Raw genomic sequence first — 15230 nt, forward strand, 5'->3', positions numbered from 1 at the left:
TAGATAGAGTTGCCATAAAAAAACCAGAGAGTTCTCTGAGAAAAGTATATGTGATGTCTAAATCCAGCAAGGCATTAATATCTAGAAATACAAGCAACTCCTGTAAATCAGGAAGGAAAAGAAAGGAAACCCAATTGAAAAATGGACAACAGGTGTGAACAGGCAATTTGAAGAAGGGGAACTCCAAATGGCTAACAGATATATGAATTGATGCTCAAACTCACTGTAATCAGAGAAATGCAGGTTAAAACATCTATAGTATATCACTTTGCAACCATCAGATTGGCAAAAGTTAGAAAAACAAATAACACCAAGTGTTGGTGAGAGAATGGGAAAATGTGAACATTCCTATTCTGCTGGTACAGGTGAAACCTGAAGCAGCCATTCAGAAAAAGAATTACCAGGCAACATTTAGTGAAACTAAATGTGTATATGTTCTATGACCGAGCAATCCTCCTCCAAGAATGTATCCCAGAAAAATCCTGAGTCAAGTCCAATGGGCACATGCATGAGGATGTTCAACACAGTGTTTTGGTGATAATGGGAATTTTGAAGCAAGCTGAGGATCCACAGTAAGGAATGGATAACAGATCAGTGTGCATGATGACATTTTAAACCACAACTTTTGCATACAGCCCCCTGGATATATCCTACAAACATATCGTCAAGTGAAAAATTAAAAAAAAACAAAACCCATCATTAATTCTAAATCACAACATTTATGTAAATTTAAAACACAATGGGCAACCACTCCATCTTGAAAGACATTGAGGTATCCAAGGACTTGTGTGAAACAGGTTGGAATGGATGCAAGTGGTGGGAGGAAAAAGGCAGCTAAGATGGGATGGGGAAGGAAACTTGAATAAATGGAGGGTTTTTAACAGGCTGATGCTCATGGTGCATCTTAAATTAAGGAGTGTAGTTAATTCTACTCTTTGCCCCAGGCCTAATTTGTTTTTTAAGAGACAGGGTCTTGCTCTATCTTCCAGGCTGGTATGCAGTGGTGGGACCATGGCTCACTACAACCTCAATGTGCCCGGCTCAAGCGATCCTCACACCTCGGCCTTTCAGGTAGCTGACACAGGTGTGTGCCACCATGCCCGGCTAATTTAAAAAAAAAAAATTGTAGAGATGGGATCTTGCTATGTTGCCCAGGCTGATCTCAAACTCCTGGCCTCAAGCAAGCCTCCCAAAGGGCTGGGGTTACAGGCATGCACCACCACACCCAGCCCAAGGTCATTTTTTTTTTTAGTTAACTCAGAGGGTTTGACAATTACAGGAGGAAAAAAATGATATCAAATGTTTCTATCAAATATTTTTTCTACGTCTATTGATAATAATGACTTTTCTATAATAGATGTAGAAAAAGCATTTGATAAAAGTCAATACATCTCCATGATTTAAAAAATAATTCAAATCAAGATAGAGGAGAATTTTTTAAACTGGTAACGGACATCTATAACAGTTTTGTAGGTATAAAGGTGACCCTGGAGGCAGGTCTGGGCTGAGTGAGTCACAGGAGGGAGGGAAGGTTACGCCTCCCAGCCACGGTCTGTTGCATAAAGAATCTGGAGGGTAGAGCTCTGAAGCTGGAAATTCGAGGGGCTCCCAGGGATTCCCCCATGGTCCCAGCAACACAGAATTTCACATTGGTGCATCTTCCTCTTGTAGGGATGAACCAGACTTTGAATAGCAGTGGGACCGCTGAGTTGGCCCTAAACCATTCGAGAGGGAGCGTGGTGCATGCGGCCTGCCTGGTGCTGAGCTCCCTGGCCATGTTCACCTGCCTGTGCGGGATGGCAGGCAACAGCATGGTGATCTGGCTGCTGGGATTTCGAATGCGCAGGACTCCCTTCTCCATCTATATCCTCAACCTGGCGGTAGCTGACCTCCTCTTTGTCTTCAGCATGGCTGCCATGCTCAGCCTGGAAACCCAGCCCCTGGTCAGTACCACTGACAAGGTCCACGAGCTGATGAAGAGACTGAAGTACTTTGCCTACACAGTGGGCCTGAGCCTGCTGACAGCCATCAGCACCCAGCGCTGTCTCTCCGTCCTCTTCCCTATCTGGTTCAAGTGTCACCGGCCCAGGCACCTGTCAGCCTGGGTGTGCGCCCTGCTCTGGATGCTGTGTCTCCTGACAAATGGGTTGACCTCTTGCTTCTGCAGCAAGTTCCTGAAATTCAATAAAGACCGGTGCTTCCGGGTGGACATGGTCCAGGCTGCCCTCATCATGGGGGTCTTAACCCCAGTGATGACTCTGTCCAGCCTGACCCTCTTTGTCCGGGTGCGGAGAAGCTCCCAGCAGTGGCGGCGGCAGCCTACTCGGCTGTTCGTGGTGGTCCTGGCCTCTGTCCTGGTGTTCCTCATCTGTTCCCTGCCCCTGGGCTTCTACTGGTTCGTGCTGTACTGGTTGAACCTGCCGCCTGACACGAAGGTCCTGTACTTCAACTTGTCACGCCTCTCCTCGTCCATGAGCAGCAGCGCTAACCCCCTCATCTACTTCCTGGTGGGCAGCCGGAGAAGTCGCAGGCTGCAGGGGTCGCTGGGGACTGTGCTCCAACGGGCGCTTCGTGAGGAGCCCGAGCTGGAAGGTGGGGAGACGCCCACCACGGGCACCAATGAGATGGGGGCTTGAGAGCCACCCACAGGTGCTTCCCATCTGTGCGAGCCTGTGTCCTGGAGATTCCCGAGCCGTGAGCTGCCTCCCGCCTCATCCTTGCCAAGTGCCTGGCCAGCCTTCTTGGGGGAGCCCCAAGGACTTTGCAACTGCGTGTGGGGGTCACTTCCCTGCATGTCAAAGCTCCCCACACCACCTGTGTCCTGAATCTCACAATGCAACCCTGCGGGAAGGTGCAATTTATTTGGTTGTAGCAGATCATCTGGTTGGGGGAAAATACTAGCTTTTAGCCCTACCCAGCTTTAAGCTGGTTATCTATGGGTGGATAACAGGCATCTCATTTGAATATGAAAGTTTTCTCCCAACCACCTTCACTGCCTAAGACAGCATCTTTGTGCAGGGGCGGGTGACCCGGGGGATCTTTGGCCCTATGCTGGTCCTTGGGTGGCACCAAATGGCCACCAAGGCAGTACCCCCATGCACCTTTCCCCAGGTGTGCCTGCAGTCTGCAAGTAAACAGTGCTGCCATCGCTGACCCAGATCTCGCTGGCTGTGGGCCATGAGACTCTGCCCCACTGTCCCTCTGACCCCTGGCCAGCCCTTGACCCCTGGCATTTGCTGTTAAGTTGCCTTACCCTGTCACCCCTTGCACCCAGGGCAGGCCTGTTCGCTTTCCTCCAGGCTGCACTGGGAAGGGAAGAGCCTCTGCCTGGGTTCACTGGCAGTCACTCCAGCAGACGCTGATGGGACAGTGCCCCAGGCAGTGGAGGACAGCCTGCCAGGCACTGTCCCCCAGAGCCAGAGTCTCGTACCTGACTGACCGTCCCTCCCAGGGCCCCCTCACTTTGCCCAAAGGCCCAAAGAGGGAACATCTGGGACACACATCAGCCAGCTCCACTCTCCTCCCTCCCCTTTTCCTTCCCACAGTCCCCAGGGTCCAGAACAAGGCCGATGTTCCCTGTACTTTCCATACATCACAGCCCTTTCCTACCACCCAGCATCCGGCCTCGAGGCTCAGGGCTTGCAGGGAGGGGCTGCAAGACAGGAGGTCCCTGCAGAGTCAGTCCCGGACTTAAAGAGGTGAGGGAGGAGGAAAGACAGGGAGTGGAAAGATCCTGTCTCCAGACCACAGCCTGGCCTGCAAGCCTGGCACCCAGCTGCCTCATCCTGTTTTTCAGGTCAGAAGGTGAAAATGATCTTGTTCTTTCTCTTGGCATCTTTCTGAAGCAAATCTCAGTCTCCTCCCAAAAGATGGAACCTTTGAACCAGCCAGGGCACAGGTCAGATCCTGAGACAGGAGAGGACGGCTCATCAGTAAGCTATAAAATACACCCTGGAATCAACTCTCACAGCCTACGGTTCTGTGCCGTGGCAGGCGATGCTGTCCTGAGGACTCGAAGACTATACACCTGGACAGGACTCCCCTTCCTGGGGTCTCCCTGGGTGTTCACTACCCTGGGCTGGGGGCTGTGCAGCCCTCGCAGGAGAAGTCACCTCTGAGTGCTTTCATTTCCTGGGCCATGTGCTTTCCCACCTAGAGCTCAGGCCCCCGGGTCTGCATGTCCCAGAGAGGTATGCAAGGCAGAGTGGCGGTTCTTTATCAGTCATTCCAGCATTTAGCAGAGCGCTTGGTGCCAGCACTGGCCTCGCATGCCACACACACTTAACAAGTGCTTATTTAGCCAGTAAGAGTCACTGATGCTTTACAGCCCATGTTTTCTCCAGGATCCAACCCACATCTTTTTTTTTTTTTTTTTTTTTTGAGACAGAGTCTTGCTCTGTCTCCAGGCTGGAGTGCAGTGGCGCAATGTCGGTTCACTGCAAGCTCCGCCTCCTGGGTTCACGCCATTCTCCTGCCTCAGCCTCCCATGTGGTTGGGACTACAGGCGCCCGCCACCACGCCCAGCTAATATTTTTGTATTTTCAGTAGAGATGGGGTTTCACCGTGTTCGCCAGGATGGTCTCGATCTCCTGACCTCGTGATCCATCCGCCTCGGCCTCCCAAAGTGCTGGGATTACAGGCTTGAGCCACCGTGACAACCCACATCTTCTGACTACAAACCCCATGCTTCACGATCCTTCTGCAACCTGGGCAGCCACAAGGTGGCCCAGTCTGAAGCCGACGGTTGGTAGGCGGACCATCTTGCTTCTTAGCAGTCAGTGGCTACCACAAGGCCCCTCATTTGCAAGGGGAGGAGCCCTAGGAATTGTTCACATGATGATGTTATGTTTCGATAAAACTTATAAAATGATATATTCATGAGACCTTCTACTCTGGTACCTCCATCACATTCCACTTTAGGTCAGATGGCACTGGTGTGCGCACAGGTATTTGGGGGGTGGGGTTGAGTGGAAGAGGAGTTGGGGGTCCGTGCAGTTTGGGCTTAGTGAGGTGTATTTATGTGGTTTCCGATCACCTCCATGTGTGGTTAGGCAATTGCTAGCGCCCCAGGGTAGGAAGTATGTGGAGTAGTGGGTAACAGAAGAAATAAGATTTGAAATGTACAGAATCAGAAGCTAGCTTATAGAAGAATCCTCCGATCCCCAGATGTACAATTCTAAGTGGGGGGTTCTGTTCTCACCGGTGCCTGCTCAGAGCAGGTCTCCCCTGTTAGCAAGATCCTTGCTAATACAGGGTGTGTAATCAGAACACATACCACATTTATCAATTTTGTTTCAGAGTCAAACCCTGAACTGAATTCCTTCTCAAAGTTACTTGGGCCTGTGCCCAGGAATGAACAAGGACAGCTTAAAGGTTCGAAGCAAGACAGAGTTGGTTAGGTAGGAACGGCTCCCAGGAACCACCTCCTCTGCCTGTTTTTGTAGCCTGGACGCTGATTGATTCGGGTAAAGCAGCTCACGGTGCCCCTCTGCAGTTTGCTAGATCAGACGCCCATGGAACTCACAGCTTCATGGGTCTGTTATTCATTCCACAAACACTTCTGAGCACTCACCAGGAGCCAGGCATTCCTTGTAAGAGGCTGCACATCCATCCACGGAAAAGGAGATATTCGGAAATTCCCGGAAGACACAGGACAGATCCTGACCCCAACCACCCAGGGGCTTCCTGTGCCTGAAGGACGTCGTCCTCCCTGATCTGAGGCGGCGGTCCCAGCCTTCCTAGAACAGCTGCTGCCCTCTCCAGGGAGCTGCGTTACAGGAAACAAGATTCCCCCCGCCCCACCCTCACAGTCATCCTTACCTTGGATCAGATCCCAGCCTGACCCAGGGTGGCTGGAGAGGAACGCAGGAATTTCATACTCTGTTGTTCAACATCTGGGTGATTTCTGTGGGAATGACATTTTGGGAGCGCTTAACAGGGGAGGGCGTCCGTTATTGAAGATTGAATGGAATGCGTCATATGTGTGCGTGTACAGAGCCCCTGCGTCCCACGGCCAGGCCCACAGGGTTGGATGTGGCCTAAGAATCTGGTTAGCACAGATCTGAAACTCACCCAGGCCAGGGAAGTCAGATGACGGAAAGCCCACCGCATAGAATGTAGAGAGAAGAACTCAAATACACCAGAAAAAAACAGGTGAATCTCCCACGGCAGGCACTCTCCCCCTCACCACATCCACAGAGGACCCAGAGGACGCTGTCCCCCAGCGACTGGGGACATACACGGCAAAGGATGCACCAGGATGTTCTCAGATGCTCCGGCCATGGCAAGAGGGATATTTTGGAAATGCATGCACTAGAGAAAGGACGTGTACAGATGGCCCTGTTGCCTGCGGTGGGTCCAACGTCCAATCCCCTTTCTAAAGCGACCAGAGCACCCTTGGTGGGAACGGCCACCCTGTCTTGATGAGCCGGTAAATCCAGTACCTTGTGCCCTGGAAGTGTAAGGAACCCCTTGCTGAAAACCCTCATCATCTCATCCAACCAGGGGATGGGCGTGGCCTGCACTGGGTGAAAGGGTGTATCCCAAAATGCCGCACTCACCAGAATCTCAGAATGTGGCCTGATTTGGAAATAGGGTCTTTGCAGATGTACTTAGACAGGATGAGGTCATATGGAGTAGTGAAGGCCCCAATCCAACATGACAGGTGTCCTTATCAGAAAGCCAGGCGAACAGACACAGATAGAAAGGAGAACACTGCCTGATGAAGGAGGCAGAGGCTGGAGAGAAGCAGCTACAAGGCAAGGAATGCCAGGGTTGCAGGAGCCACCAGAAGCTGGGAGAGGGGCAAAGAGTGGATCCTCCCCTCGAGCATCCAGAGGGAGCCAGCCTGACCCTACTTTCATCTCAGACTTCTGGCCTCCAGCACTGTGACAGAATGAATTCCAGTTGTGTTAAGCCACCAAGTTTCTGGTATTTGTTATGGCAGCCACGGGGAACCAATACATGGCCTAGGGCTGCCCACTGACACCTACACTCCGAGAGAACTGAAGTCTGACACAAGTAACCCAACGAGGGAAGGCGCCTTGGCCACGTCTGGCCCTTGAGTAGCTCCTGTACTTCTCCAGCCTGTTCTCTAGGCACCAGTCAATTCAGCAGCTCCTTCACAGGCTTCCAATGAATGTCTATCTTTCTTTTTATTTTTTCCTTAAGTCAGACAGGGCTGATTATAGCTGTCTCAGCCAAGGAACCCAGATACACATTATTGTCATTTGGGTAACTGCATAAGTGGAGATGTTTTGGGCAGCAAGTGAATGAAACTGAGGTCAAACTGGATCAAAGGGAAAGGAATGTATTTGCTTCAGTAACTAAAAGCTCCAAAATATCATGGCTTCAGGCATGGGCCGATCCAGGTGATCTAACAGTGTCATCAGGAACCTATTTCTCTCTCTCCATCAGTTCTGCTCTCCACTGTGACCTTTTTCTCAGGCAGGCACTCCCCCTTTGTTGGCATAATGGGTTCCCACTGTGCAGACTTCTTTCCGTCCCACCAGCTCCGTGGCTCCAGAAGGAGGAGAGTTCCTTTTCCACAGTATTTCCCAGAAAACTCCTGCGACCGACTCTTGTTGGATACATTGCAATTGAGGCTTCTTGGCCTAGAAACTGATGTACTTTTCCCAAAATGAATTATGGAGCCAATGGGGTGGAATAGGGTGGTTGTCCAAGTCTGGAGCATGTTAAACTCATGTGAAGCCAGAAGTGAGGTCACAATCCCCGCCGAACAACATCGGGGCCATGGGCGTCATGACCATTGGCTGGCCAGGTTTGGGATCTGGCTGGCCTCCAGCTCTCTTTAAAGCATGGCTGTCTTGTGGAATATGTGTGTTCCGTCAACTCCAACAATCAAAGCCAAGGCCTTGCAGAGTCACGGTCCTTCAATTGGCACCAGGGCCAAGATGTTCCTCCAGTTTTCCCCAGCTCTTCCTGGTCTGCAACCTGGCCCTGTGAGTCGTGCAATATTTGTGGGGTGGGGGGACACTGTAGGGAACTGAACTGAATTTAGTCCTCCTGAAGAATGTCAAAAAAATGTGACTATAGGGGCACTGCCAGGACAGCCACGGGAGGAACTGATAAAAGAGGTAGGAAAATCAGGACATCACACTGCGTCAGTGTAACTACCAACAGAAGCTGGAATAACAGCCAACTGTAGCTTTCATTCCATAGAAACAGATATCCACTCTAGCTTTGTAGCCATGTGGGGCTACCTCCCCACATTCTGGGCTGGGCTGTTGTTTGCTGTTGCTGCTCACTGATAAAATCTGCTACTTTTGTGTTTACGAGTCAGTGTGTTCCTTAGGGCTTAATTTCTATTTCCCCAACAGGGCTCATCTGCTGCCCCCATCCCCAGGTCACAGCTGAGGGGACAGATGGCTCTCACAGTTGGGATGACATCCAGCTTCTCAGGCAGGAAGCGTGCCCTGGAGGGACTTTCTCAGGTTGGCTGGCAGGACCCCTGCCTTTGCTGGGACTTCAGCGTGGAGTGGGGCATTCATCGATGCCTACAAGTTTAGGCCACTTGACTCTTGCTATAGTTTGAATGTATGTGTCCCTTCAAAATTCATACGTTGAAATTTAATCACCAGTGTGATAGTATTAAAAGGTGAGGACTTTAGGAGGTGATTGGTGCCCTTTTGAAAGGGATCGGGGAAACTGGCCAGCCCCTTTTGCCCTTCAGCCATGTGAGGACATAGGAAGAGGTGCCACTATGAAGGCAAGACTGGGCCTTCACCAGATACCAAGTCTGCTGGCACTTTGATCTTGGACTTCCTAGCCTCCAGAACCAAGAGAAATAAATTTCTTTTTTTTTTTCTTTCTTACTTTTTTTTTTTTTGAGACAGAGTCTTACTCTGTTGCCCAAGCTGGAGTGCAGTGGCACAATCATAGCTCACAGCAGACTTGAACCCTTGGGCTCAAGTGATCCTCCTGCCTCAGCCTGAGTAGCCGGGACTACAGGTGCAAGCCACCACACCTAGCTATTTTTTTTTTTTTTTTTTGTAGAGATGGTATCTTGGTACATTTCCCAGGCTGATCTTAAAGCCCTGGGCTCAAGCAATCCTCTTGCCTAGAAAGAAATTTCTACTCTTCATAAGTATAAGTACCAGGTGTAAGGTATTTTGTTATAGCAGCAGGAACTAACAACGACAACTCTCAACCTCCTTGAATTGCTAATCCCTGGTGGAAGGGACCTCTCTGCACAGATCAGTTATTCCCATTTTCAGGTACTTCAGCCCCCAGAATACTGATTTTGTTGGATGGGACCCCCTACATTATTTAAGAAGGTGATTAAGTTAACATGAGGTCATTAGGGTAGACCCTAATCTCCCATGACTGGTGTATTAGTCTGTTTTCATGTTGCTATGAATACATACCCCAGATTGGGTAATTTATAAAGAAAAGAGGTTTGATTGACTCACAGTTCTGCATGGCTAGGGAGGCCTCAGGAAACTTACAATCGTGGGAGGCAAAACAGGCACGTCTTACACGGTGGCAGGTGAGAGAAGTTTGTGCCAAGCAAAAGGGGAAGCCCCTTATAAAACCATCAGATCACACGAGTACTCACACACTATCATGAGAACAGCATGAGCGTAACCACCCCCATGATTCATTTACCTCCTACCGGGTTTCTCCTTATGGGAACTACAATTCAAAATGAGATTTGGTGGCTACACAGCCAAACGATATCAACTGGTGTCCTTATAAGAAGTGGAGATGAGGACACACACACACACACAGAAGGACAACTTTGTGATGCAGGGAGAAGGTAGCAGAATCTGCCAGCCAAGGAGAGAGGCCTCAGGAGGAACCAGCCCTGCTGACTCCTTGATCTCAGACCTCCACGCTCCAGGACTGTGGGAAAATCAATGTCTGTTGTGTAAGCCTCCTGGCCTGTGGCTTTGTAATAGCAGTCCCAGCAAACGCATGTCAGGCCTTCCTCAGTAGACACACACAGTCTGAGCACAACATCAGAGTTTACACAAAGTAGAACTTGTACAACAACTCACCACCTTCCCGCTAGCATCACAAATGGCGCAGCTGGGCACTGAGAAGAAGCTCACTGTCCCCCTCCACACCCCATGCAGACCCCACCAATCCTACACATTAGTTTGCCGTATGCAACACCCCACTCCCAGGTCGCAGTTTCCCCATCAGCTAGGAATCAGTTTTGAGAGATGGAAATCATGTAACCTACATTAAGCACGCTCCTTCTCAGAGGTTATGGCACCAACAGTTAGAACATCCACGGCATGGTCTTGTGTCAGGCATGGCTGGATCCTGGTGTGATCTCACATCAGACATAGCTGGATCCTGGTGTGATCCTGCCTCAGGCATGGCTGGATCCTGTTGTGATCTTACATCAGGCATGGCTGGATCCTGGTGTGATCAGCAGCCTGGCTCTCCCCAGCTCCCAGCTTTGGCTTCCTTTGTTAAGTCCTTTTCAGGCTGGTTCCAGCCTGTGAGGGCAAGCATGCCACCAGCAAGACCTAGTGGTCCTTTCTTCTCCAGCTGAGAGCCCAACACTTCTTCAAAACCCCAGAAAAGGGTGGGTCAGGAGCGATGACAATCAGCCCAGCTGGAGCCACGTGCCCATTCCTGAAACAATGACCTCGGTCAGGAGGTATACTATGCTGTGGCTGGCCTGGGCCAAATGTCAACCCACAGAACCCCACCTGGAACCCAAAGATAAGGGAAACCCAAGACGTCTCCACAGAGGAAGAGCAAATTGTTCTGTGCAGGAAACATAACCATATTTCCCTACAGTGTCTGGGGTTGACTGAAGCACGTCAGTCTCTGTATTAGTTCATCCTCACACTGCTATAAAGGAATACCCGGTGGGGCACAGTGGCTCACGCCTGTAATCCCAGCACTTTGGGAGGCCAAGGCAGGTGGATCACTTGAGCTCCAGAGTTCAACCCCAACCTGGACAATATGGTAAAACCTCATCTCTACCAAAAAAAAAAAAAAATTGTTTTAAATTAGCCAAGTGTGGTGGCGTGCACCTGTAGTCCCAGCTACTCAGGAGGCTGAGGCAGAAGGATGGCTTGAGCCTGGGAGGTGGAGGTTGCAGTGAACTGTGATCATGGCACCACCACACTCTACCCTGGGTAATAAGAGAGCCCAGGCAGTGTCTCAAAAAAAAAAAAAAAAGAAAAGAAAGAAAGAAAAGAAAAAGGAAAAAAGAAAAAGAAACACCTGGGACTGGGTAATTGATAAAGAAGAAGGTTGAACTGGCTCACGGTTCTGCAGGCTGCACAGGAAGCGTGGCGGCGTGTCTCAGCCTCTGCGGAGGCCTCCAGAAACACAGTCAAGGTGGAAGGCGAAGGGGGAGCAGGTACATCTCATATGGTGGGAGCAGGAGGAAGAGAGAGACAGGGGCGGTGCCTCACACTGTCAACCCGATTCCATGAGAACCCTATCACGAGAACAGCACCACGGGGGAAATCCACCCCCAGGATCCAATCACCTTCCACCAGGCTGCACGTCCTACAGTGGGGATTACAGTTCAACATGAGATTTAGGCAGGGACACAGATCCAAATCATATCAGTCTCCAAGCACCTGGACTGCCAGTATCTCAGTATCTAGAGTCCTGGCTCTTCCCTTTTCTGCCACCTGGTGCCAGCATGCTCCCTGCTCTCCCGTGCCTGCCCTTCTCCAGCTGCGGGCCAGGGCCGTGAGAACTCACATTCACAGACTTCAAGATTCTCCACCACCAGCCAGCCCGTGACATCAGGACTTCGAGCCCTTTATTCATTTCCTGTGGCTATTGGAACAAATTGATGACATGCTTAGTGGCTAAGAAAAACACAATTTCTTTTTTTTTTTTTTTTGAGACAGTCTTGCACTGTTGCCCAGGCTGGAGTGCAGTGGTGCGATCTTGGCTCACTGCAACCTCTGCCTCCCGGGTTCAAGCAATTCTCCTCTCTCAGCCTCCTGAGTAGCTGGGATTACAAGTGCCCCCGCCGACCACGTCCGACTAATTTTTGTATATTTAGTAGAGATGGGGTTTCACCATGTTGGTCAGGCTGGTCTTGAACTTCTGACCTCAGGTGATCCACCCACCTCGGCCTCCCGAAGTGCTGGGATTACAGGCGTGAGTCACCGCACCCGACCAACACAATTTTTCATCTTACAGTTCTGGAGGTCAGAGGTCTCAAGTGGGTCTTTGGGGCTACAGTCAAAGGTCGTGCTCCTTCCAGAGGCTGTAGGAGGGAACCCACTTCCCTGTGTTTCCCAGCTTCTAGAGGCAGCCCCTGTTCCTTGGCTCAGGGCTCTGCATCCTTCCAACCTCCACTCTATCACCACTTCTTTGACATTGACCCTCCTGCTTCCCCTTATAAGGACGCTGTGATTACATGCAGGGCCCACCCAGATCACCTCCCAGCTCAGGATCCTTTACTCAATCACATCCGCAGAGAACCTTTTGCCACAAAAGATTTTAGAAATCAGGGCACTGTATTCGTTGCCTGGGGTTGCCATAACAAAGTCCTACAGTCTCCTTGGTTTAAAGAGATAGACATTCTGACCGGGCGCGGTGGTTCACGCCTGTAATCCTAGCACTTTGGGAGGCCGAGGCAGGTGGATTGCTTGAGCTCAGGAGTTAAACCTGAGCAGTGCCTCTGAAACCCCAGCCCTGAGCCACCCACCCCTGCCTCCTCCCAGGCCTGAGGCTATGGCCAGCCATGTACAGCCCTGCCCCTGGCTCCCTGCTTTTCCTGACCCCAGCGTCCAGCGGTCACTTAACTGGCAGGTAGTTAGTGTAGACCAGGCACGGAGGTGGATGACAGCAGGACCCAGTGAGGAGAATGAGCTATGCAGGCCTGGCCACATGAAAATTCTAACCACCAGCAAGGCACAGGGACTGAGCAGCCGGCACAGACACCCACGGCCTTGGGCAGCTGCTGGGGCCCTGCTGTGCCAGGTGCTCACCCTTTAGTTTCCGAGTCACTGAAAGGGAGGCCCAGGGGTCCTGGGGAAGAGGCTGGGGCAACGAGGGCCATGGGAAGGGGATTCAGGGCACTCGGGGAAGGGCTGGTTATCACCCAGTACAGAGATGGTCCCTATTCCAATGGTCTGCAGGGCCTTCCTATACATGTAGCCACTGAATAGCAGCGTGGGTGAAGAGTCCAGAGCTGGCAGTGTGTGCTCAGCCATCTGAGCAGAACAGATGGCCCTGGACAGGGGGCATGTGGAGAGGCCTGTGGGGGGCTGCGGGCAACGAGCAAAGCTGTACCAGCTGCTTCTCCCGGCCTTGAATGGCAGCCGGGGAGACAGGTCCAGATCTAGGAGACCCGGCCAGGAGGTGGGGGAAGTTGATAGCGAAGGGACACTCAGGGGCCATGGGATCCATCGGCACCACAGGTCTCTGCCATCCCTGTTCACCCAGAGGCCTGCAGACCAGGAACAGGGCAGCTGTGGTGGGCACACCTCACCCAGGTTACCATCAGCCCACTGGCTCAGTGGCCCCCTCAGGAGACAGGAGACACACCCTAACCCCAGTGGGCCCCCAGCACCCTGCACAGAGCATGCGTACAGCAGGCCTTTAACACATGCTTGATGGAGTAGGAATGGCGCTCCCTCGTGTGGGGTCGGACGGCTCTCCACACACTTGGCACACGCAGTGGCTGTCAGGTCACCCTTGCCTTTGCGGCCCTTTGGCTTCCGCATGGATCTGGGACAGCAGTGGAGTGCCAGGGGCTCCAAAAGTGACTCAAGGCTGGCCCTCCACCAGGCAGGCAGCTCCTCCAGCTTGTAAACAAAATGGGCCATCTGGAAGAGGCAGCAAAGCAGGACCTCGGGATACGCCACCCCCACCTTCCCCTACCCCACCCCCAGTCCCCCCACCCTGCCCCCATCCCACCCCAGCCCCCCCATCCGGCCCCACCCCACCCCATCCCAGGCCCCCATCCCGCCCCCAGACCCCCCACCATACCCCCGCCCTGCTTTCAGCCCCCACCCTGCCACAGCACCCCACCCTGCCCTCACCTTGCCCCAGCCCCCCACCTTGCCCCTACCCCGGCCCCAGCCCCCCACCCTGCCCCCACCCTGCCCCCCGACCCCTCACCCTACCCCCGCCCAGCCCCACTCCAGCACCCCCATCCTACCCCCGCCCTACCCCAGCTCCCCACACCCCTCACCACTTCCCAAACAATTGCTCCCCAGCGAGGCCCTGTGCAGAAGGGCTGTGCATGGCTGGGGAGGAGGGGGCCATGTGCTGAGGGCCCTGGAGCTCAAAAGCCTCCCACGACACCCCCTGCCCCAATCTCAGGTCCCCCTCATAAAAACTGCTTCCAGACATCATGTCCCCATCCAACCGACTCCCGCAGCCCCAGAGTGGCTTGAGACCGGAAGCCTCCGCCATCCAGCCTGGACAGGGAGGCCCCCATTGCAGTAAGCAACTGGGGTGCAGTAAGCAACTGGGGTGCAGTAAGCAACTGGGGACCCCAGGCCGTTGAAAGTCGCAGAAGTGAGCTGGCACTGCCTATTCCCAGGAATTTCTCCCAGGGAAAGATTTCACTGAAACGACCCCACAGAGCTGCCATGCAGATGAAAGGACGCAGTGCAGGTGCAGGACTCGGCGTAACGCCCGGCACACAACACAGACTCGAACGTGACTTCACTAATAACGACTTGCATGTAGCCCTCACTCCGGGCCATGGCGGTTCCTGGCATCGTAAGGAAGTTAATCACTCAGGCCCCCACAGCGCCGGATACTACTGTTCCTAGCGCTATCCTCGTTTTACAGGCGAGGCCACAGAGGTCTGGAGGGGTTGAGTGGCTTGTCACAAAGCCAGGAGGCAGCAGAAGTGGACTCTGCAGCCAGATGTTGGGGCTCCAGAGCCGTGAGCGAGCATAATCAACAGGCTATTCTCGCTCTCAGGGGGGGAAAGTGCGTCTCCTCCACCGTCTCACGCTCTCCAGCCAACCCCGAGCCCAGCATGGAGCCTGCATCCAAAAACACGGGCGAATGCTTAGTATCCTCCATCTCCAACAAAGCTCGGGTCTGCATTCGGGGCACCAGGTGGGACCAGGACAGGGATGACGCTCATTCTGAACACTGAATGAAAAATCAAAGTGCACACTGGTCGGGGGAGACCCCAGCTCCCTGGGCAGAAAGTTAGAAGATTCTCCGCTGGGTGCATTCATTACCTGGAGAGTAACTATGGCTGCTGGAACAAATGACTACTCAGGAGTGTGAGGTGCGAGGATCGCTTC

The 15230-nt window shown here is 52.5% G+C and overlaps 1 protein-coding gene across 1 annotated transcript; it reads left to right on the forward strand.

Moving 5' to 3' along the window:
• The first annotated feature begins 1504 nt into the window (after window positions 1-1504).
• MRGPRD (MAS related GPR family member D) lies at window positions 1505-2758 on the forward strand. The gene has a single exon (XM_001101665.4). It carries the CDS (start codon window positions 1623-1625, stop codon window positions 2634-2636), a length of 1014 nt encoding a protein of 337 aa, XP_001101665.3. The 5' UTR covers window positions 1505-1622; the 3' UTR covers window positions 2637-2758.
• Window positions 2759-15230: the final 12472 nt, after the last annotated feature.

The sequence above is a fragment of the Macaca mulatta genome, chromosome 14, assembly GCF_049350105.2.
Source record: "Macaca mulatta isolate MMU2019108-1 chromosome 14, T2T-MMU8v2.0, whole genome shotgun sequence".
Lineage (NCBI taxonomy): Eukaryota > Metazoa > Chordata > Mammalia > Primates > Cercopithecidae > Macaca > Macaca mulatta.

Excerpts from the sequence above, each read along its gene's own strand:
- MRGPRD (XM_001101665.4), top strand. The coding sequence starts at position 1,623 with ATGGTCCCAGCAACACAGAATTTCACATTGGTGCATCTTCCTCTTGTA.